The following is a 24,795-nucleotide window of genomic DNA, read 5'->3' on the forward strand; positions in this document are numbered from 1 at the left end:
GGCCTGATCAACAAAGGGTCTGAGAAAAATAGACATAACTGGCTCTTGAGTACCAAACCAAAGACCTGCAAGCACTACATTCTGAAATCTCATTTTGGGAGGGAGCTCGTTTAAATGCAGGTTTATGGGCCATATAGAAAATCTGGAAGACTTGTACACAGGCTGAGCCATCAGAATTGAAATTATATGACATATTGTTTGGATCTGACAGAATTCCACCAGGTCTGGACAAGTTTCGATACATTTCACCATCATATATGTCCGAGATAACATGCTCATTATGTGGCCTTTGGTGTCTGTAGCTCATGCTGTTTTGAATCTGAGGATTTTCAAGCAGCGTCTGGATTTGAGGTGCAATTGGTATGTTGATAAAAAAGCTTGCACTGTTCAAGGAACTGATTTCAATTGAAGCACTACAGATTGCACACTGTGCAATGTTTTGGTCTTGTATGTCTTCTTTTGTGCCAATGTATACTTTACAGGTTTTGCAGTAGAAGTGGAACTCCACAATGTCGGAGTTGTTTTTAAAGACCTTATTGAACAAATATTTTGATCTGGGTAACACCTCTTTGCCAAACAGAGTATTTATGAGCTGTAATAAGTCATGAAGTTGTGTCCCTGTTATATTATGTCTGGCTGCATGACTCATCACCATGAGCAGTGCCTCAGCCTTTGTCGTTGTACCTGCTGACATTAGTACTGAATCCATGTCTGTATCAAAACCTATCTGTCTGAATGGATCATCTTCTGGAATATCTGGAATTTCCGAATCAACTTCAGAAACACTGCCTTCAGATGATGAATCACAACTAAACTGCTGGGCCATGTCACTTGGTTGCAGCTCAGATGTAAGCAGAAAGTGACCAGATGAAGACATCTACAAAAAATTTAAAGAGAAAACATTCCTGAGTGCATGTGTCTACATACAATGACAGTAAACTAAGAAATGTATGACTGACCAGTAGGGCTGTCGCGATATGACGGTATATAGCATTTGACGTAGAGCCCAAACGATTATTTGGCCATCCGATATTATTGGCCAATCTGAACTCATTTCATTTAAATCGGTATTGGGGTTTATAACAGCCAATTAATGACAATGGTGGAGGATACATGTTGACAGACTAGATTGTAGATTTAATTCTGAAACAGTGTGGCAGTTCTAGCAAACAGTCCTATCATTTCTCCCTAATTCATCAGCTTCTAAATACTCTTTAACATACGCTACATTTGCTAAATTAGATTACCCACAAATCTAGCTAACGCCATGTTTGTCAGTGGAAGAGTGATGACCTTACTAAGCAGTTAAACTATAGCGTTAACTTATTCTTTATTCCATAAACCTGATGCAAATAAATATCATGAGTTACAGAAATTCCAACAGTAACTCATGATATTTTATTAATTGAGGAAGGTAGGTAAAGGTAAACTGTGGCGAGGGGCGTGGTTCAGCGCGGTCTGTAACGGAGAGAGAGAAAGGAGACAAGCGGTACGTAAGTAGGTCAAGTGCAAATGACGAACACCGGTGTCTTATTGCAGTAATTGGCGGAGAGACAGGATATAAGCCGCAGACGAGAGAGAGAGGTGGACTAGGACTCGTACGTCAGAGGTGGAGAGAGTGATCGGAGAAAGTGAAAAGGTGTTGTTATTGCTGTAAGCGGCTACAGTGCAAGCGCTGTGTCGTGCGCCTTTTGTTTATTATTGTTTTGAGTAATAAAAGCACGAGTCTCAGTCACGCCGACCCTGACTTCATCACATAAACTTCTGTAAGATGCTATGTTTCTGAATTCTCTTTTCTCATGCTCTCCATACTTGTGCATGTTATATGTGGCACAGTTATATTGTGTAGTTGAAAAACGTTCAATTATCTGTGCTCCTAAATTTTGGACTGTGCTCCTAGATTTTTTTTATTAGGAGCACTAGTGCTCCTAATAAAAAAAAGTTACCGTAGAGCCCTGTTATCAGGATATGTATTGTTATCGGGGTATGAAATAGGATATGACATTTTGGTCATGTTGTACTTATTTAGCACAATTCACACGGTAATTCAGAAAACAATATCTCCGAATGCTCCACATTAAACTTTGGCCTTCTGACCTTTTACCACCGTATCGATTTATTTTGATTAATATGTGCGAGGGAGAGAGAGCAAGACAGCGTCCAGTTTGGAGACGGTGAAGTCTTGTTTACACTTTCAGCCTGGCTCGAAGAGAGAGAGTGCATGCAGCGTGCGACCGAGTCTCGCTCTCTGCTCGTTCTTTCAGTTAAACACACGCCCTGTCACGCGCAGCAGTTCATCTACATTACTCACCGATCAAATAAGATTTTGGCGGGACAAAAAAAAACAAATTCAATGCAGGAAAAACCCTGTTGTTGCTGAAGTAGTTAACCTTGAAGTGCTTCGCGTTACGCGCACACAAAAATGACTTTACCTACAGATGTGGGTACATTTCCGTAAAAATAAAACTCAACCAGGCACTTCGAAGAGGTTCTGATGCTTGGAGACGGTGTAATGAAGCGTGTGGGTTACTACATCCAACAACCGAACATTTTGACTTACCCTCTCGTAACTTCTGCATCCTTGAGCTTGGACTACAACGACCTAATTCAGCACATAATCTCTGTTCACTTTTCATTTTTTGAGGTAATGTTGTTAAAGCGGATTTTTAATAAAATTGGTATCGGAAAAATATCGTTCAGGAACCGGTATCGAAGTCAAGGTATCGGTATCGAATTTCTTTAAACGATACCCAGCCCTACTTTTAGACAACAATTTCAACAACAACAACAACAACATGCCACAAGCCTGTAGGTGTGGTTGGTAGAAGAGCTCACCATGTTGGCCGTGACATCTGGATCCAGCTGAAGAGCGAAGATCGCCAGATGGAGACATTGTCTGCACAGGATCAAGAAGAACAGTACTTAATGTAGTAAAGCCCAATTATGTCATTCCCTAATTTAAAAAGTAGATCCATCTCTCACTCACCTCAACATCTGCAGTGCTCAGGTGTGGATTGATTCTGTCCCCTTGATCTATGTGGTCACCGGTGAAAGCCAAAACCTGAACAACCAGGAGTAACTTTTAGACAACAATTTCAAAAAACAACATGCCACAAGCCTGCAGGTGTGGTTGGTAAAAGAGCTCACCATGTTGGCCGTGTCATCTGGATCCAGCTGAATATCGCCAGATGGAGACATGGTCTGCACAGGATCATGAAGAGATGGCACAAGCACAGAGTAAAAAAAACTGTACTCAATGTAGTAGCCTAATGGGAAATTATGTACTTTTAATAAAAAATTTTTTTAAAAAAAATTACTCTCTCACCTCAACATCTGCATCTCCTGAACCATCTGCCACCTTTAAAGGAACATCTTCAGGTAAGAATGAATTCATACATTCTTTGAATACAATATAATTATATAATATTGATACCCAGGATTACAACATATTTCTCATGAACTGACTTACATCCAAATGTCCTCTTTTCAGTCTTGCACAGGGAAATGTAACTCTGCTCTTAGGCTCTAAGTACAATTTGTACTTGCGTTTTGACATTCTAAAATTAAAAAGGACATAATAATTAACAGACATGAATATGATGTTGAATTTACATAGTAATTACATTACTAAAATCTATGCCTCATACAGCCCTTAAATAAAATAAGCCATTAATAAATCATATTATTCAGGTAACATTGTTGGAAATGTTTTCTAATCCTTTGACTGTCTGTATTAATTGAACTATTTATATTAGTTTACCAGCAATTTGCCAACTAGATGACTTGGATTACTGCACTAAAAGGTGTGACTCTGCCAGATTATTTTGTACAACTGATGCAGCCTCAATTCAACAGTTCTGAAATAAATCCTCCTCCATGAAGATTATAAGACTGCTTTATTCTGCTATTGTTGAAACTGCTTTAGAGAGTTGTTGATTCAACATTATAATCATTGTGGAACTGTGTTGTGTTATACAGACGTGTTTAATAAACCCTTTAACTTTATCATTCTATAGTGGGAGCTAAGATACACTATACAGACTGTACGGTAGTCTGTAACCAAGGCAACAGTGCATCTCGCGCTTCCCGCCGTTAGAGTTAAATTCGCTCGTGAGGTAACCGTTACTTGACATTTTACAGACAACTTCACTCAACAAATCTACTTTAAACTATAAAATAGAATAAAAAATTAAATATGTTCGCCTATGTGAAATATATAGAGGACGGGTGTAAAGAAATCGTCCCCATATCCTACATTAAGGACTTTGACCTCAACGTTAGTGACCTCACTAAAACTTACTGGGTGCGCTGGCAAGAGAAGTTTTTCAAGGGACAAATATTGTTCCTAAAGGGTGAGTCGTAATTTATCTCCAATAGTTCATCAATAACATAAATGTCCAACTTGGAAATACTTTAACTTTAATATACTTACTAACGTGTATTAACTGGGATGCGAGTATTGGCTAACGCGCTAGCAAAGCTAGTAAGCGCTTAGGACAGAGGACGCAATGCTACCGGTGTTAGTATTGCATGACAGAATATAACGTTATAGCAGGTGCTTTCAAGTACTTACATTCAGTGTTATTAACATTCCAGAGTCCAGAGAAGAGATCGAGGAGGAACTGGCCACGGGTAAGCGGGTCCGTGTGAGACTTCTGAAGGAGACCACGCCTCCACGGTCGCGCTCTGAGGCGGAGGACGCCAAAGCAACACATGTAAAGTTGATATTGCTGTTTTATTTCCGATGTTAGCTAACTTAATAGTTGTGTAAAATGGTTAAATTAATGTTATTGGCTGCTGCTGATCTGCTCCCGTTTTTCCTGTTAACTGTAATTACAGCTATTGCCAACTGTTATTACAGCTATTGCCATCTTGTGGCACTTGAATGTAACTACAGGGCATGTACTACATAAATCATGTATGTACTGCAATGTATTTTTGTGTCTCTGCCCACATACAGGTTATCAAATTATCACCATTATCAAGTGATAATATTAGGCTCCAATCATTATTCTATTCAATAATCATATAGGGTAATTGCTTTTACAATGCCTTGTTTGTTTTGTTTGGATGGGAGTCTTGCAATACACTGAGGTGCTTTTTCCTAATTATGCTTTTATCCATGTTATCCATGTAGACAAATCAGAAAAAAGCTGCAGAAGAGGCCAAACAAAATAATCTCTTAACCTTGCTAAAAGAGAGAAAAATTAGAAGAAAACAGTCTCCACTCTGCCCAACTCCAAGCAAGATAATGAGAGCTCATACCCTGTCTGACTCATTGTCAGAAGAGGATGATGATGATGATGGTGGTGGGGTTGTACCAGAAAAACTTTTTGAGGAGGCTAAAAAGAAGCAACAGCTCTACATAAAAAAAATAAACAATATGTCTCTGCAACTGCAGGAAACTAAAAACAAGTAAGTGGTTTTTGAATTAATGTGTTCTGACAAGAGAATTGATCTTTAGCCCAATGTTTGATTTAATCTGCTTGTCAGATATATATAGAAAGATATAGATATATATAGATTTTTTTTCTTTTTTCTTATAATGTCAGCTAATCATGACATACATGTCCATCTATTATAGGTTAGAGGAGCAGGAGAAACTCAGAACAGAAATTGAGGCAGAGAATAAAGAACTATGTTCTCTAAACATGCAATTGCAGCAACAATTGCTGAAGGCACTGAAATCCTCATCAACAGCAAAGTGCAGTGGTAAGGAGGAGACCCCCCTCCCCCTGTCATGTTTTCCATCATCTGTCATATTTGTGATATGTTTGTTTTCTTTCTAACTGTCAAAAGACCCTGGAGCCCCAAGCCCAAAGGAGACCTTACAAAGTAAGGATATACGTGTGTGTGTGTGTGTGTGTGTGTGTATATATATATCACTCACAGTCACAGATATCTGAAATCTATCATGGTCCATATTTACCAAACAATAGGCCCTGATGCAAGAGGGTAAATATACATATTGAATACATTGACATTATTTTGTATATAGTTGCAGAGTCTGGCTGTTTGAATGAGGTGGAACCCTCTGTATCTTCAGAAGGAGATGAGGTACAGCATCTCCCTTACTGAAAAAGAAGAATACTTCAAGTTCATTTTATAAAGTATACTTAAGTAAAGTATATTTTTTGAGAAGTATATAAAATGTAGACTGAAAGTATATTTTCTTATTTTTAGTTTAAAAGAAGTATACTAATGGAACACTTGAATAAACTTATTTTTCAGTAAGGGTCAGTCATCTGTGTGCATGGATTAATATAAGAACCCCCAACTACAGTACACTTAAAATACATTTTGTATACATTTGTACAATCTAGTACCTTGATTATTTTTGTTTTTAATTTTGTCAGATTCATTTGGGGAGATGTTCGAGTGCGCAGAGAGGCCTGGTCAAGGATACAAAACAGCACGCGGGATTCCTTATTTGTGAAGGAGTTGGCAGTGGCAATCTGGGGCACTAAGACTCTGGCGGAAAGGAGTCTCACAGGGAAGGAATGCCCCACAACCAAAACCAGCAGGCAGCCTTTAACCCCCAGAAACTTCAGACATTAAAAGGTAGCAGTAGCCACAAGGTCATTGTGGGATGCCAAGTACTGGGTTATGGAGTAATACATTTTTATTTGTTCTGGTGCGACACAAGCATCACTATTTATCTGTTCATTTCTTTTCAGTCTGCTTCAAGGAGTGGCTTGACAAAAAGAATGTGGAGGAGACAGAGTCGCAGGCCAGATGGATAAAGGCCGGACGGTTCATTACAGAAAAAATAATGGACATTAACAGACTAAAAAAAAACTTTAAAATTTGACTATGTGGTTCCATTTGAGACAAAAATGAGTCGACTGCTTTGTGCTTTGTACTACACATTTGTCCTTGTCAACAGTAACCTGCTAACAGTTGCCTACCTTTTCAGATAGATTAGTACATGTTGATGTGTATGCTCTGTTTATATCGTTCTGTTCTGTCATCATTACTGTATTGATCCTACTTTTTCAGGTAAATTACTAAATGTTGATGTGTATGTTCTTTTGTTTATTTGTTCTGTCGTCCTGAGTGTTGTTTTTGTTAAATAATTGTTATTATTGTTAATGTTTACTTGTTATTATTAAATGAACTTGTTACATTAATTTAAGCTTGTATTTTCATGATTTTCATCATACCAAAATTCAATGTAGCTGTCCAGCATTCCATCCTGGTGAACAGGCTACCATCCTTAACATCTATTACTGTTGACCTGCATAGTTTCCAATGTTTATAACCAGCATCCAATGTTGGTGCTGGTGTGACCAGCATGGGATGCATTTAATAAATGCATACAGCTTGCATACCAGCACACCAGCATCCCATGCTGGTCACCAGCATACCAGCATCAGCATACCAGCATCCCATGCTGGTCACCAGCATACCAGCATCCCATGCTGGTCACCAGCATACCAGCACCAAAACACAACATATGCTGGTCTTGCTGGTAGCTGGTCTATGCTGGTTTTTCCAGCAGGGTGATCTGGGGTGTATTCCAGAAAGCAAGGTTAACTTACCGTCAGATAAACCTTAAACTCTTGGTTGATTAACCCCAAACTTGCTTACTTTAGGTATGTCGGTTCCAAAACACCTGTGAGGAGTTAGTTTAATCAACCTACTGCTAATAACCTCGAGTTAATGCGCGCGCACGCCGAACATATAAAGGCATTTTCAATGGAACGCCGAATTCAGGAGTCATCATGGAAACTAAGGGTGAAAGGTTACGTGCTGCGTACTTCTCCGAAGCGGAGTTAAAAGTTTTAATGTTGGCTTATGAGGCGTTCATTTGTGTTAGCAGCTTTTAGCTAACTACTTTTTTAAAAGGCAGCTTGACTAGTTTGAATTATTTAAATCATTATTTGCTTGTAGTTTAAGAAGTTAGTTGCAAAGCAGCTTCCCCAACACTGATTAGTTTGTATATTATATATTGTAGATAAGTTTATTTATGACTTATTGTCATACCTTGTTGTTACAACTATTCTCATTAGAGGAGTCTATATCAGACCACAATAACACCCAGGAACCAGCCAGAGGTGGGTAGTAACGCATTACATTTACTCCATTACATTTACTTGAGTAACGTTTTGGGGAAAATCAGCACAAAAGTAATCCATAAGACTCTAGTGGTTAAATCAGTATCTTCAGAAGCGATGTGATAGATGTGGATGAGAAACATAGGACCAGATCACTTTCACATTCTTCTTGTTTTTTTTTTTTTGGTGATTCACATCTTCTCTGCATATCGCCTCCTGCTTTCTAGCAAAAAATGAAAAATATTGATCTGTTTCTCACCAACACCTGTGTAAAGCAGTTCAACGGAAAGGAGGAGGTGAGAACCGGCTTGGCAATATAAATAATATTTTAAAAAGCAACTAAACAAAAGACAAACACACACACACATGACGGACATGTCCGTAAACTATCTCACTCTCGTCGTACCACCATCTGCCATCAGCCTTTATCCCTCTCGGAGGCTTATTTAGCCTGATAAGGGACTGGGTGTGTATAATCACAACCCGGCCCCACCCTCCGCCCTGCCACCTATCATATCACTTCTGAAGACATGGATTAACGTTAAAATGTTGCACTTATAAGACTGGAGTCTTATGGATTACTTTTATGCCTTTATGTGCTTTTTGGAGCATCGAAATTTTGGCCTACAGAGCTAAAATTTTCTTTTAAAAATCTAAATTTGTGTTCTGCAGAAGAAAGGAAGATATACACATCTGGGATGGCATGAGGGTGAGTAAATGATGAGAGAATTTTCATTTTTGGGTAAACTATCTCTTTAAAGTGATAGCTCAGCCATAATGTAATATTCTGTCATAATGTCTCTACCCTCATGTTGTTCCAAATCAATGTGACACTTTTATGTGAAAGACAAAATATGTTAGGGACTGACAGTCTCGGTCTCCATTCTTTTTAAAAATATATAAAAAACATTCACTGAAAGTAAATAGTGATGTAGGCAAACATTCTGTCTAATAACTCCTTGTGTTGCATGGAAGAAAGACAGTCATACGGGTTTGGAACAACATGATGGTGAATGATGACAGAATTTCCATTAATAATAATAATTCTGTAGTACATGTTAAATGTGTATTATGTAATGGAATATAGGAGAGTTATCATCTATTATGTCATTTGTGAAAATAACAAGTTACTCACTACTTGAGTACTCTTTTAATTGGATACTTTCTAACTCTTACTCAAGTAATTATTTATGTTAGTACTTTTACTTCTAATTGAGTAATTATGTTTTTGAAGTAATTGTACTTTTACTTGAGTACTGTTATTGGCTACTCTACCAACCTCTGGAAACAGCCTCCATTACAAAGCAAATGCAAACTTTTTTTCTTCATTTGCCATTGGCTAACAAGAGAAAACAAATAATAACAGTGAATCCCATGCCCCCTATGTATGTTTGAGCCCTCGAAGATAATAAGGCAAGCCAGAGTTAAGCATTGTTAAAGTTTGTCTTTGTCAGTTCTTCTAACATTCCTTTCTTGTCAGGGAAGATGGATACTTCTCACATGCTTTTAAAAAACCTGTAAGTGGAGTTCCTCAACCAATGATGAAACTATACAGGCAAAACCAACACCATAAACAAGATCCGCAGAATGAGAGACTCTACTCTGTTGCACGATGTACCTTTGTGTATCTTTCTGCTTCTGAGAGGAGGGAGTTAAACATACAAAGACATCTAGTTGAACACAAATCAATATGCTCTGTATAAGGGAATGATTAAGCTGTGGCTGGTTTAACACAGAAAATAGACATGCATTCTATTATATGAAAGTATCGGCTAAGCAGTCACTAACACAAAATTTCCAATAAATACCACGGTACTACCATACTTTTTAGGTACCATCATGGTATTCTTTAAAGTACATTTGAGTATCACAGGGCCATATGGGGCAAAATCCTACTTGAAAATTGCCCTTGATGGTGAAAAGTAACTGAATAAATAGCCTACCATGCACCATATCCTATGCATCACATGAATATTATGCAAAATTGAGATGCACGATACGTCTATATTATTACACATTTCTCAGCCTATTTTGCATTTGTAAAATCTTAAGAGACCACAAAATCCAATTCAATCATTTCAATCATTTCCCCCCCTGGAAATTAAGAAGGAACTGTGACCTTTGTAGAAAATGCCTCCATATGCTTGGTAATAGCATTCGGATAAGGAAATAGTCACTGAAACATTTATTTGTCGATTTTAAACGTGCTCGGGCAGAACCATTTGCGTGCAGAAATTTTCTTGGAAGACTTTTACAATTGCAAATACTCATTGTTCCACATATTTAGTACTTTACATTGGTGAACATTGGGCTCTGGTTAATAAAGATACCACTGTATGACATTGTATATTGTGCAACCAACAGAGCTGTCATACTGTCTATGGCAGTATTAATTTAATTAGATCCACCGGTGGGCACAATTAAATCTTTTTCTGAGCACACATGGGAGAAAGAATCTTGTGCAGTTTTCTTCAATCCTACAGGCACAGTATGTAGATTTTCACCATTTATTTTATTTACATATCAACAATCTTCATTTCCCAGCCATTCTTTCCTATTTGAGTTGGACAGTCTATGTTTATGTGTCCTGGTTTAAATAAAATTAAAAAAAAGATTTTGGACCCCAGTGTATCTGTTTCACAAATTAAAAATCAGAACAGGAACATTTGCATATAAAGTTAATAATAATAATAAAAACATAAATAAAAACATAACAAACAGTACCAGTCAGAGAATCGTTAGCACTTAAACCATCTCCCTGTATGACAGACTGAATGTACAAAAAAACAATATAGTCCATCATTTTGTGCTGATTGTTTTCTGAGACTGCAATAATGAAGGCCTCAGTAGCAGCAGCTGCAGAAGTAGCTGGCTGGCCAAGAAGATAGAAAGAGCAGAAAGAGTTTACATTCTGTGGGGAGTTTTTTTGTCTGGGCGATTGGTTCTTATCTTAGTCTCTGCTCCAATTTTCCAAGGAATGAATGTAGGAAGGAGAGGCAATGAAGGAGGTGAAAAAGAAGAAAGGATGCATTAAGAGTGGATATTTAAGGATATTATAAATCCATTTATACGTGTTTGACATTTGTCGATGTATCTTCTCAGATTGCTTTATTTCGGATGTGCAATTCTATTAATAAATTCGGGTCGGCTCTTCAGAGATGCTCTGATGCTGTCATCATGCTTAATGTTCCCTCTAAGCCTAAGCGTGAAGGTCTCATGTTTTTGTCTATGTGTATGTAGCCTTTTATCTGTGAAATCCTCAGTTGTGCAGGTCATGCTGGAATGGTTATTTTAATCCTTAATTAATGGAGTTTCTGTCACCTTTCTCTACCCAGCAGTGGTGGACAGTAACGAAGTAAATGTAATTCGTTACTGTACTTAAGTAGCTTTTTTGCGTATCTGTACTTTACTGAAGTATTTAAATTTGGGGAGACTTTTACTTTAACTCCACTACATTTCAAAGTCAAATATCTTACTTTTTACTCTACTACATTTTCAAAATCAGTCGTTCCTTTTTATTTATGAGTGGATAAAAACGTAACTGGTCAAACGAGCCACCAATCACAGTACAGCGTGCGCGCTTTGTTTTGAACTTGCCTTATGGCATCTACTAAGCGCGAACCAGGTGCGTTTCCCAAAAGCATCGTTAGCCAACTATGGTCGCAAGTTCCGTCGTTATCATCATAGTTCAACGAGTCTGTGTTTCCCGAAACCGTAGTTCCAACGAACATTCGCAAACAGCATCGCAGAGTTGTGTGGTTGGAACGACAGCTCTCGACCTGTGGTTAGAAGCAGAGTTTCTTGTTATTATAACATGTGGGCTTAATACATTATTATCTTGAGCCAAATAAGCAAGATGACATTCAGTACAATCAGTATCTTTTATTTAGAAGACATACAAATGTCCTTTATGTCTTTTAGTTTGTCAATAGATTTAAAGCACCGTTTTTGAAGAGTGCGCATGTGTGAACGTGCTCTAGTGCGTAAGAACGAGCCTATGATTGAATCTGGAAATAAAGCAAATAACTGAGAAAAATATGAGATAGTCCTCAGATGACATGTCCATAATTTATAGCAAAACATCTAGCATTAATTCGATCGCAAACAGATTCATTAAAAGTAGTTTTTACTCCCCCACATGTGTGACATCATTAACCAACGTGGTTGAACAACCAATTTGCGACAATACGGTTTCGGGAAACAGTCGTGACTAGCAAGTTGATTTCTTCAACAGTGCATCGTACTACGGTAGTGGAGCAGCAAGTTACGTCGTTGTACGGGAAACGCACCCCAGAGCCATTAAATATGAGAGTTGCGAACATAGACGGTTAACTTGCGACAGTGATCTCGCGCCGCGCGGTCACGTGATTCGTGTAGCTCTCAATAGTTCCAAACAATTTGCGTTGCCAATGATTTTAAGTGGGGCAGAGAGCAGCAGCTATTATTGCAGCAATTATCGGTAAATATTGACGCATAATGTACATTGCTTATTATGTTGACACTAAAATGACTTGCATATAATAGCATTTATTTTCTGGGGAGTAGCAGAAACACTGCATTAATACGTTTTTGTGTTTAATTTTGGAGGGAAATTGGCTGCTCCCATAACATAGAATATATATATATATATATATATATATATATATATATTTCTGTGTGTGTGTGTGTGTGTGTGTGTGTGTGTGTATATATATATATATATATATATATATTTAATGGCATTGTGCAGGTTTATGTGAATGTATCATAACATTAGGATGTTAATAATTATGACCATAGACACTCGAGAAAAATATATACTGTAAATGTACAGGTCCTTCTCAAAAAATTAGCATATTGTGATAAAGTTCATTATTTTCCATAATGTAATGATAAAAATTAAACTTTCATATATTTTAGATTCATTGCACACCAATTGAAATATTTCAGGTCTTTTATTGTTTTAATACTGATGATTTTGGCATACAGCTCATGAAAACCCAAAATTCCTATCTCAAAAAATTTGCATATTTCATCCGACCAATAAAAGAAGTGTTTTTAATACAAAAAAAGTCAACCTTCAAATAATTATGTTCAGTTATGCACTCAATACTTGGTCGGGAATCCTTTTGCAGAAAAGATTGCTTCAATGCGGCGTGGCATGGAGGCAATCAGCCTGTGGCACTGCTGAGGTGTTATGGAGGCCCAGGATGCTTCGATAGCGGCCTTAAGCTCATCCAGAGTGTTGGGTCTTGCGTCTCTCAACTTTCTCTTCACAATATCCCACAGATTCTCTATGGGGTTCAGGTCAGGAGAGTTGGCAGGCCAATTGAGCACAGTAATACCATGGTCATTGAACCATTTACCAGTGATTTTGGCACTGTGAGCAGGTGCCAGGTCGTGCTGAAAAATGAAATCTTCATCTCCATAAAGCTTTTCAGCACATGGAAGCATGAAGTGCTCCAACATCTCCTGATAGCTAGCTGCATTGACCCTGCCCTTGATAAAACACAGTGGACCAACACCAGCAGCTGACATGGCACCCCAGACCATCACTGACTGTGGGTACTTGACACTGGACTTCAGGCATTTTGGCATTTCCTTCTCCCCAGTCTTCCTCCAGACTCTGGCACCTTGATTTCCGAATGACATGCAAAATTTGCTTTCATCCGAAAAAAGTACTTTGGACCACTGAGCAATAGTCCAGTGCTGCTTCTCTGTAGCCACTGGTTCAAAAGTGGCTTGACCTGGTGAATGCAGCACCTGTAGCCCATTTCCTGCACACGCCTGTGCACGGTGGCTCTGGATGTTTCTACTCCAGACTCAATCCACTGCTTCCATGAGGTCCCCAAGGTCTGGAATCGGTCATTCTCCACAATCTTCCTCAGGGTCCGGTCACCTCTTCTCGTTGTGCAGCGTTTTTGCCACACTTTTTCCTTCCCACAGACTTCCCACTGAGGTGCCTTGATACAGCACTCTGGGAACAGCCTATTTGTTCAGAAATTTCTTTCTGTGTCTTACCCTCTTGCTTGAGGGTGTCAATGATGGCCTTCTGGACAGCAGTCAGGTCGGCAGTCTTACCCATGATTGCGGTTTTGAGTAATGAAACAGGCTGGGAGTTTTTAAAAGCCTCAGGAATCTTTTGCAGGTGTTTAGAGTTAATTAGTTGATTCAGATGATTAGGTTAATAGCTCGTTTAGAGACCCTTTTCATGATATGCTAATTTTTTGAGATAGGAATTTTGGGTTTTCATGAGCTGTATGCCAAAATCATCAGTATTAAAACAATAAAAGACCTGAAATATTTCAGTTGGTGTGCAATGAATCTAAAATATATGAAAGTTTAATTTTTATCATTACATTATGGAAAATAATGAACTTTATCACAATATGTTAATTTTTTGAGGAGGACCTGTATTATACCTTATGGGAACAGTCCCCTTCCCTCCAAAATTAAACACACAAAAAATGTATTCAATTCAAATATATATATATGACTAATTAATGTCATTTTATTAATAGATTGGTGTGCCAAGAGTGACATTAGTCTTCATGTAGACTGAGTTAAGCAAGAGTCTTGTGACAAATTATAATAGGACATTATGGCCATAAAAAATCATAGTACTTGGATACTTAAGTACATTTGAAGGCAAATACTTTTGTACTTTTACTCAAGTGAATGTTTAAAGGCAGCACTTCTACTTTTACTTGAGTAATATTTTACCTTGAGTATCTTTACTTTAACTCAAGTACATGGTATGTGTACTTCGTCCACCACTGCTACCCAGCTTTATCAAGCACATTTGGACAGAATAATATGAGCATATGGTTAGTTAGTCTTGTAATAAGCAATGGCCAGGGTCCTATATTCATTATTCAGGAAAAAAGGAGGAAAAAAATGCTTCTGTTTTATTCAGCAATGTAAAAATTAGCTTCTGTTCTACTCAGCAATGTAGAAATGAGCAGATGAGAAAACTCAAAATATCATGTCAACATGATGCAAAATATTTTTTTCTCAACTTTCGACCAAAGTACCACACAACTTGAATGTTTTTCTTTGCACTGTAAAAAAATAAATAGTTTTGAGTGTTCAACACTATTGAGTTTTTTAAATTAATTTAATTTTAAGTTATATCCTCAGCACTTCATCCAACTTGGATTTGTTAATTTACTAAAAGCTGAATGTCTTCTTTAGCCAAATAACTTCTGTCCCAGTAATTACAGTTCCCCTTCTGTCGCTCTCTCCACGTTGTGTCAGAGAAGCGACACTAGGGGTCTCTCTTGAGCGCCGATATTCACCTCTGAACTATGAAAAAAGGCCAATGAGAGTTGGCACCCAGTATTTGCATGTCCCGCCCCCGGACATACGGGTATTTAAGCGGCGCAAATACGGGAGTTCATTCAGAAAATTTCTTCGGAGCCGATGGTCGTGCATGCAGTCTGCTGCGAGTTACACACCAAGTACCTGTTTAATCCTCTGACGCTCTGCATGCTGTTGGATCTGACGGCGCATAACAGCAGCTTTCTCATTCATGCACGGCTGTGCATTCTTGCCCCTGGGCGCTTCGACAGCGCAGACAACTCGAAAGTTATTCTAAAAGAGTGAATTTCGCTCTAAAAGAGCAAAACCCAGCGGCGTTGATCGTCCTTCTCAGGACGCGTCTTTTTAAAGACGATTTTCGGCCTCTGTGTAGTTTCTGGATGCGTTGACTCTCCCCACCTTTGACGGCCATAAAAACTGCCTTGCATTCCTGTGTTGCGATCACATGCAGGCAGCGTTTTTATGAATGGTCTATGTTTTCAGTACGAGAACATAGCCATGACAGCATTGCGGTCGTAGGCTTTTTCTTGTAGTGAGAAAAAGCCGCTTCAGCCCCCCCCCGCGTCTCGCCTCCTTCCTACGGGATTGAGGCAGGCGCCGCTGGCGATGAAAACGATCTGGGGACAGTGACGGGCTCCGTTTCGCCGGGTGAACCCCCTCGAAACCCCCCGCCTCCCTGGCACGCTTGCTTGTTTCCGTCCGAGCTCGGGATGAGCATTCTCTCCAATGGGTTATGTTTTCAGTGTGAGAACATAACCGCGGCAGCATTGCGATCTCTGCTTTCTCTTGTAGTGAGAGAGAGCCATTTCAGCCACCCCCCCCGCGCCTCGCCTCCTTCCTACGGGATTGAGGCAGGCGCCGCGGGCGATGGAGAACGATCTGGGGAGAATAACGGGACACTTTCGCCGGGTAAATCCCCTCGAAAACCTCCCGACTCCCCGGCACGCTTGCCTGCTTCCCTCGAGCTCGGGATCAGTGCAGTCCGCTTAACAGCCTACCGTCCGGTCCCTCGAGCTCCCCGGCATTGGATGATGACATCACTGCTGCATCGGCGTCGGATGCGGATAACTCGCCTGGCCGCCACCTTCGGGTCTCCACCCAGTCTGAGCCTGACGCAAGAAGTTCCGCTATGCTTCCCCGGGCTTAATTGGTTCTGCGGGCATGTGCGCCGCTCACAGCCGCGCCCCCCCCGGATTCCTTCCCGGACGTGCATGACGAGCTGAGCAAGCCCAGCTTCCTCGCTCCTCCACTCTCGCTACCCTCGGTGGTAGAACGGTCCCAGACCGCTCCCCCCTGCATGCCATGGCCCCCTCCTGCAAGTCCACCGGGCCAGGGCACTTCAAATCTGCACTTGAGTGGTCCTGTTCTTGACGTGCTGCAGGAACTGCACTCAAACAGGTGATGGCCACTCCGTGGTCCAGAAACGCAACGATGGACAGGCAGTACGGGAGGCAGGCAAAGTACGCTTTCTCAAACGCCCCCGTCTCCCAGCTCCGTCCATTCGGTGACACCACTTGACGACTTCACCCAGCAGTCCTCAGTGGTGAAGAAACAGATGAAGGCTATTTTCAAGCAAAAAAAGCATCCTGCCCTGCCGCAAACCTGCCGCCAGGGGCCATGCCCTGTCTGCTCGCCGAGGCGTCCTCCTGCGGCTTTCAAGAAAGAAAGAAAGTGGTGCTCGCCTCAACTAACAAGTGAGTGGGCCCAGCTCTCAGCCCCAGCGTTGAGCTCCCGCAGAAGTTGGACGCCCATCGTCTCACGGACCCCCTTGAGGACCCAGAAGGCTCCCAGGCGCTCCTGAGATGACAGACCCAGAGACCGAGACGTTAGCTCCGGAGCTGGTAAGACCACTCCGTTCCCCGGTGGAGGGCCGGGAGGAGAATTTTTTGTTAAATTCTTTACACTCTATAGAGCTATTTCCTTGCTGTCTCTGGGGTCATCTGGCCCGCAAATGCCGTTATCACGGCACTCTGCTTTCAGGCTTCAACAGTCCCGGCTCCATGGACGCGGTGTCCCCGCCTTCAGCCCCACGACTGTTCCCCGACCGGCTGGTTCAGACGAGTCCAGAGGACCCCAACATCAGACCTCCTCCTCAGTCACGAACCTGCCCCCTGCCGGATGCACGGAGCAAGGTAAGTGCTTTGAGTTTATTCTCAGCACCAGAGCCTTGGGACGCCACGTTGCCTCCCGACACCACGTTACCTGTTCCGCACCGCTGCGAAGCCCCGCCGGGTACGTCCAAAAAACTCGTCCCCTTGGTGCCCCTAGCACAGAGTTTAGAGGCGTGGCTTTCACTGCCCAACCCGTCACGCTGGCTGCACCGGACCATTCGACTCGGTTACGCAATTCAGTTTGCCAGGTCTCCGCCCCCCTTCGTGGGCGTACATTTTTCCCAACATGCCCATTCCCTGCGCGAAGAAATTGCCTCCCTTCTATTAAAGGACGCGATAGAGCCTGTCCCTCCAACCGAAACGAAGAAGGGTTTCTACAGCCCTTACTTCGTTGTACCCAAGAAAGGCGACGGCTTATGACCGATCTTGGACCTGCGAGTTTTCAATCGGACCTTGTCCAAACTCCCGTTCAAAATGCTCACCCAGAAACAAATTCTATCTAGCGTCCAGCATCTAGATTGGTTCGCAGCGGTAGACCTGAAGGACGCGTACTTCCACGTCTCAATTCGCCCTCTACATCGACCCTTCCTAAGGTTCGCGTTCGACGGCCAGGCGTATCAGTACAACGTCCTCCCCTTCGGCCTATCTCTGTCCCCTCGCGTCTTCACGAAAGTTGCAGAGGCAGCCCTTGCCCCGCTCTGAGAAGCCGGCATACGCATACTCAATTACCTCGACGACTGGCTCATACTGGCCCACTCCCGAGAGTTACTATGCGCACACAGAGACCAGGTGCTCAGCCACCTCAGCCGTTTGGGGCTTCAGGTCAACTGGGAAAAGAGCAAGCTCTCCCCGGTCCAGAGCATCTCTTTTCTTGGTTTGGAGTTAGCCTCAGTCCCAATGTCAGCACGTCTCTCCAACGAGCGTGCTCAGTCAGTGCTGAAATGCCTCGCTTCCTTCAAGCCAGGCACTGTGGTCCCGCTAAAACGTTTCCAACAGCTCCTGGGGCATATGGCATCCTCCGCGGCGGCCGCGCCACTGGGGTTGATGCATATGAGACCACTTCAGCACTGGCTCCGGACTCGAGTCCCGAGACGAGCATGGCGCCGCGGCACGCACAAGGTAAAAGTTACCTCTGCCTGCTGCCAAACCTTCAAACCCTGGACAGACCTCTGCTTTCTAAGGGCAGGAGTACCCTTGCAGCAGGTGTCCCGACGCGTTCTGGTCACAACCGACGCCTCCAAACTGGGTTGGGGCGCCGTGTGCAACGGGCGTGCAGCCGCAGGCCGGTGGAACCGAGGCCCGCTGCGCTGGCACATCAACTGCCTAAAGCTGCTGGCTGTTTTTCTGGCCCTGCAAAAGTTTCTTCTGTTAATTCGGAACAAACACGTCCTAGTCAGGACAGACAGCACCACGGTCGTAGCCTACATAAACCGGCAAGGCGGAGTACGCTCCCTCCACATGTCACAGCTCGCCCGTCGTCTCCTCCTTTGGAGTCGGCAGCGACTCAAGTCACTGCGTGCCACTCACATCCCCGGCAACCTCAATGTGATAGCGGACGCGCTGTCAAGACAAAGCTTGCCTGGCGGAGAGTGGAGGCTCCACCCCCAGTCGGTCCAGCTGACTTGGGACCGGTTCGGCAAGGCTCAGGTAGACCTGTTTGCCTCCCAAGAAACCTCCCACTGCCCGCTCTGGTATGCCCGGACAGAGGCTCCCCTCGGGGCAGACTATGCAAGGTCAGGGAGGACGAGGATTAAGTAATTCTGGTAGCCCCTTACTGGCCCACCCGGACTTGGTTTTCGGACCTCACGCTCCTCATGACAGCCCCTCCTTGGCGAATTCCCCTGAGGAAGGACCTTCTTTCTCAGGGACGGGGCACGCTCTGGCACCCGCACCCAGACCTCTGGAACCTCCACGTCTGGCCCTTGGACGGAATGCGGAAGATCTAGCCGGCCTACCACCGACCGTCATAGATACAATCAATCAAGCCAGAGCCCCCTCTACCAGGCATCTCTAAGCTCTAAAGTGGCGTCTGTTCGCGGACTGGTGTTCGTCCCGAGCCGAAGACCCGCAGAAGTGCGCAGTTAGGTCAGTGCTCGTGTTTCTTCAGGAGAGGCTGGAGAGGAGGCTGTCCCCCTCCACCCTCAAGGTGGATGTCGCCGCTATCGCAGCCCACCACGACACGGTAGACGGCAAATCTCTTGGTAAGCACGACTTAATTGTCAGGTTCCTAAAAGGTGCCTGGAGGATAACTCCCTCCCGGCCTAACCTGTTCCCCTCCTGGGATCTCTCGGTCGTCCTTACGGGACACCAGAGACCCCCCTTCGAGCCGCCCAGGGCCCTCTCTCTCAAGACTGCCCTGCTGATCGCGCTCGCTTCCATCAAGAGGGTCGGGGACCTGCATGCGTTCTCTGTTAGTGACGTTTGCCTGGAGTTCAGTCCGGCAGATACTTTCGTGATCCTAAGACCGCGACCGGGCTATGTGCCAAAGGTTCCTACCACGCCCTTCAGGGATCAGGTGGTGAACCTGCAAGCACTGCCCCGGGAGGAGGCAGACCCAGCCCTTTCACTGCTGTGTCCAGTACGTGCTTTATGTATTTATCTGGACCGCACACAGAGCACCAGATGCTCTGAGCAGCTCTTCGTCTGCTTTGGGGGACAGCAGAAAGGGAATGCTGTCTCCAAGCAGAGACTCGCCCACTGGGTTGTCGACGCCATTTCCCATGGCTTATCACACCCAGGCCGTGCCCCCCCCTTGCGGGTCCGACCTCACTCCACCAGGAGTGTTGTGTCCTCATGGGCACTGGCTATGGGCACTGCCCTAGCAGACATTGTAGAGCAGCGGGCTGGGCAACACCTAACACTTTTGAGAGATTCTACAGTTTCCGAGTTGAGTCAGTATCGTCCCGTGTTTTCTCAGGTACCGAGCCCGTAGAACTCGGTAGCACGCCCACGATCTGACCGGGTGAATCGCTTGCACCTAGCGCCCTTCCCCCTAACCAGGGGAAACCGTGCGCCTTCATTCCCAGGAGATCTCAGGTTTGGGACACTGGTTGATTCCTCCCTAGCCCTCGTGGGTCGCAGTTCAGCAGAGGAACTCGCCGACCCAAGCCACTGCGGGTACTGCAAGCTAACCTGTACTGGTATAGGTGCTCCACAGGAAAGGCCTCCTTCGGACTCCCCCTGTGTGTAACACCACGGTTCTGTCCCCTCTGGCGAGCGGACTCCCGTGTTTCCCTTAGGCAGTCGGTTGCCGTGCTTTATGTTCCCCCCTCTATGAGGCTGGATCCACCACCGCACCAACTTTTCCACATAGGCCCTAAGTCAGGCCTCTGATGGTTTTGCCACTTAAACTTGCCTCCCCTCTCAGGTAGGCGTGGCCTTGCAGGGTCTTCTCCGCCTTGAATAAGGGCTAAGACCCCCTTCCCTCAATGCGTGTAAGGGCCCCGGCCTTAGTTGCTCTATGCGAGAAACATAAAGAGAAAAGAGGCCCGGCCAGGCTTGGCCCGTTCCCAGGTTGGCGGCCAGCACCTTGTTCCCCCCTGCAGGGTAACGATAAGGAATCCTGATGGCTTAAATGGGGCATTGGGGAAGGGTACGTGCAGCCTGATACAGTTGGTCGTCCTGCACCTAAGAATACCTGCTCGCTCCTGTATCAGCAGTTCACGTACACGGCTCAGCGCATGGCACTTTTATAAGTGGACCCCTAGTGTCGCTTCTCTGACACACCGTGGAGAGAGCGACAGAAGGGGAACGTCTAGGTTACGTATGTTAGACATACGTTTGGTGCTCTGCCATATTTTTCCATCATCGCAGGCATATAAGCCAGATCCTAATGCCACACCATCAAAATGTTCTTCTTTCAGGGTCACATAGACATCTCTCAAACTGTGGAAACCTAAACCAATGATTCACTGTTCTTATCTGCACCCGGTCAGTGAGAAGTGCTCTATTTCTCTCCATCTTCTCTGTATCAAGTGGTTCACCCATTCAGTGCAAGCACTGTATATGGCCTAGGTTGAGCCCAGCTGACACAACACATGCTGAGATTGATTTTGTTAACTGTGAACACATGAAATTCAACACACCTCACTCTCGCCTCTCTTTTGTTGTGAAAGCTGAAGACGCTCCCCTCTCCTCTTGCTTGCTGATATGTGAGGGGATAGGATACAGAGCTTGGATCACATTTAGCTTGGATGAGGGGGATGCCTTCTCACTGGGCTTTCATTAGTGAAGCATGTATGCACTCAGGTGAGCCGCTTACTGTATTTGCAGCTAAGGGTGGGAAACAAAGCTGGCTCTGAGGCAGAGTTGCTGAAATTCCCGCTTGAACTTTAAAAAAAAAAAGTCTTCACCTCCAAGCCCTCTCAGTTTCCCAGCTGTTGCAAGCTGGGAACGGGTTGGTGGCATGACACAGTTCAGTTTGATGCCTGTTTTTACTTTTGTTGGTGACATTCCAGAAGACTGCCATGTCAAAATGCACAAGGCATGCATGCTGGATAAATCCTATGGAGTGTTTTCAGAGTGCATTCAGAATTCTGGCTTTTCCCACTGTTGTATGCCCAGAACGAGAACACTTTTCCTGTTGACATTGTGCTAGAAGTCTGCCATACCCCAACACAACTGACAGACCTCATTGTGGCTGCACAAGACACAAACATTTTCACAAAAGTGAGCAAAAATCCAGCCTAACTGATGTGGTTGTACTGCTACTCTCTTTAGAATTAGTGAAACATGTTGGGGACCTTCAGGCCATTATGATCAGCAACTCTTGTTTAGAGTTCAAATGCGGCCTGTGTCATGAATGCCATTGCGCTCGCTTATGATTTTCAAGGCATGCAGTGTCCCATCGGTGTTAAGGTTAATTTCACCAAGAGGCAAAGGGCATGCCTTTACAAGACAAAGTATGTCTAACAGTAGGTTGGGCTTCCCCTAACACATTTGCCAAGTTTTATAACCTGCATGTATCTACCCTCTCTTCCCTGATTTTCACAGAGCAAGAAGGTTGATTATGCAGTGACCACTGACCAGTTGGTTAGTGTAATTGTATTGGGTGTTAGATCAAAAACTCTGTTCTCTCTGTTCCCACTGATGTGAATCATAGCATGAGAGCAATATTTTACTACACTGTTGGCTTGTGTCATTATACCAAGCCCTTGGCCAGGCGACCGCCTTACTCCCCTCCTTCCATCTAAGTGAGAAATGTGTTGAGACATTGGACCAGTATGGCTAGTGTCTCTGTCTTGGCATTGAGCCATATGCTTAATTGTTCTACTACTTTCCTTCCTATTTTTTAATATGAAGGGGTGTTTATAGCAATGCCAGTTTTACTACCCTGTCGGCTAGTGGGCATTTCCCTATCAGTAGCACAGCATTATGGTTCACGGCTTCCACACAATCAACTACTGACACAGAACCATGGTTCCCTGAAAGGAAGGAATAAGACGCTGCATAGCTGTGCCACACTACTGCTTTTTCACCGTTAAGGGACTGAAAAATGCACTCTCCTTCTTTCAGTTGGAAAATCCTGATGTGTACAGTGCTGGGCTCTGGCTTATATGTCCGCGATGATGCAAGCATAGGGTGGAGCAGCAAGCACAACCAGCTTATCAAATTGGCCTGATGGTATAGGGTTTCAAGGTCACCACACATAGGAGGAGCTCCCACAGCTTCGGCAACTGATGCAGCTTTTCATTCCTTCCATTCAGGGAACAAAGGTTAAATTAGTAACGAGACGCTCTCTTGCATGTAGCGTAAGTAGTTGATGCTGTGGGAGCCATATACTATAATGGTATACAGGAAACTGAGTAACTGAGACAACCTCTTATCAAAATTTCGTACCTGGTCTAATAAACTCATGATACTATAACTACATTTTTGCAAAATTAGTTCCCCTTCTGTCACTCACTTGACATTGTGTCAATGTAGTGACACTAGGGGTCGCTCTTGAGAGCCTGAACACCACTTTTCTTTTGAGAAAAGGCATATGAGAATTGGCGAGTGGAATTTGCATGCCACTCCCCAACATACAGGTATAAAAGGAGAAGGAATGCACACTCTCATTTAGATTTTTTCTTCGGAGCCAAGCGGTTGTACTATCAGTGAGCTGAATACTAATGCTGTTCCATTCACCTCTTAAGAAGCGTATGCTGATGGATATATGGCGCATTTCCAGCGGCTTTCTCTCTCCTGAGTGCAGATTTCACACCTGGGTGCTTAGACAGTGCTAAAAGAGTGTATATTCCTGATAAAGAGTATATTTTCTCTATTAGAGCACACATATTGACGTTGAACGTATTTTTAAAGACGCGTCTTTACAAATATGCCTTTCCATCTTTGTGTGATTCATGGATGCGGTCGTTATCTCTCCGCCTCCGATGGCCACGGGTCAACTGGAAAAAGAGAAAGCTCTCCCCAGTTCAGGGCATCTCTTTTCTCGGCATGGAGTTAGACTCGGTCTCAATGATAGCGCGCCTCACGTCATTCAGGCGGAGGACAGCGGTTCCACAGAAACACTTTCAGAGGCTCCTGGGGCATATGGCTTCCTCGGCGGTGGTCACACCACTCGGGTTGATGCATATGGCTTCAGCACTGGCTTCAGAATCGAGTCCCGAGATGGGCATGGCGCCACGGCACACGTCGCGTAGACATCACGTCGCTCTGCACCACTTATTCAGCCCTTGGACAGACCTCATGTTTTTGCGGGCAGGTGTTCCCCTACAGCAGGTGTCCAGATGCGTCGTGGTCACCAGAGGCAAGTTGGGCTGGGGCACCGTGTGCAATGGGCATGCAGCCGCTGGTTCCTGGACAGGACCGCAACTGGGTTGGCACATCAACTGACTAGAGTTGCTTGCTGTACTGCTCGCCCTGCAGAGGCCCATACTCTGTGGATATAAAACATAGAAAAAAAAGGGCTGGTTACGCGCAGGGATGTGGGGAACTACATGACGTCTTTTTGAGGCATTGGGGGAGGTTACGCGCAGACAGATGTACCCGCTATTACGCACGCAGCAGCTTGCTTGCACCTGCATCAGTAGTTCATGTAACATGGTTCAGCTGTTGTGCCGTTTTTCTTTAGGGACCCCTCGTGTCACTACATCGACACAACATCGAGTGAGTGACAGAAGGGGAATGTCTTGGTTACTGACGTAACCTCCGTTCCCTGATAGATGGAATGAGACGTTGTGTCCCTCTTTCCACAACGCTGTACTTGCCGCTGAAATGGCTGGACCTTGTCTCGGCTCCTCACCAAAAAAAACTTTTTATAAAAATCCTTTTATACCCATATGTCCGGGGGAGTGGCATGCATATTCCACTCACCAATTCTCATT

General features: G+C 43.8%; 1 protein-coding gene across 1 annotated transcript; it reads left to right on the forward strand.

Annotated features, from left to right (window-relative positions):
• The first annotated feature begins 3,789 nt into the window (after positions 1 to 3,789).
• On the forward strand, positions 3,790 to 6,467 carry LOC127619662 (uncharacterized). The gene is made up of 7 exons (XM_052092618.1): positions 3,790 to 4,352; positions 4,597 to 4,715; positions 5,138 to 5,415; positions 5,585 to 5,712; positions 5,800 to 5,835; positions 6,005 to 6,057; positions 6,357 to 6,467. Exons 1-7 carry the CDS (start codon positions 4,196 to 4,198, stop codon positions 6,465 to 6,467), a joined length of 882 nt encoding a protein of 293 aa, XP_051948578.1. The 5' UTR covers positions 3,790 to 4,195.
• The last annotated feature ends 18,328 nt before the right edge of the window (positions 6,468 to 24,795 follow it).

This window comes from Xyrauchen texanus, chromosome 26 (assembly GCF_025860055.1).
Source record: "Xyrauchen texanus isolate HMW12.3.18 chromosome 26, RBS_HiC_50CHRs, whole genome shotgun sequence".
Classification (NCBI taxonomy): Eukaryota; Metazoa; Chordata; class Actinopteri; order Cypriniformes; family Catostomidae; genus Xyrauchen; species Xyrauchen texanus.

Excerpts from the sequence above, each read along its gene's own strand:
- LOC127619662 (XM_052092618.1), top strand. The coding sequence starts at position 4,196 with ATGTTCGCCTATGTGAAATATATAGAGGACGGGTGTAAAGAAATCGTC. Across the intron at positions 4,353-4,596 it reads ACAAATATTGTTCCTAAAGG|AGTCCAGAGAAGAGATCGAG; the intron begins GTGAGTCGTAAT and ends TTAACATTCCAG. Across the intron at positions 5,416-5,584 it reads CTGCAGGAAACTAAAAACAA|GTTAGAGGAGCAGGAGAAAC; the intron begins GTAAGTGGTTTT and ends CATCTATTATAG.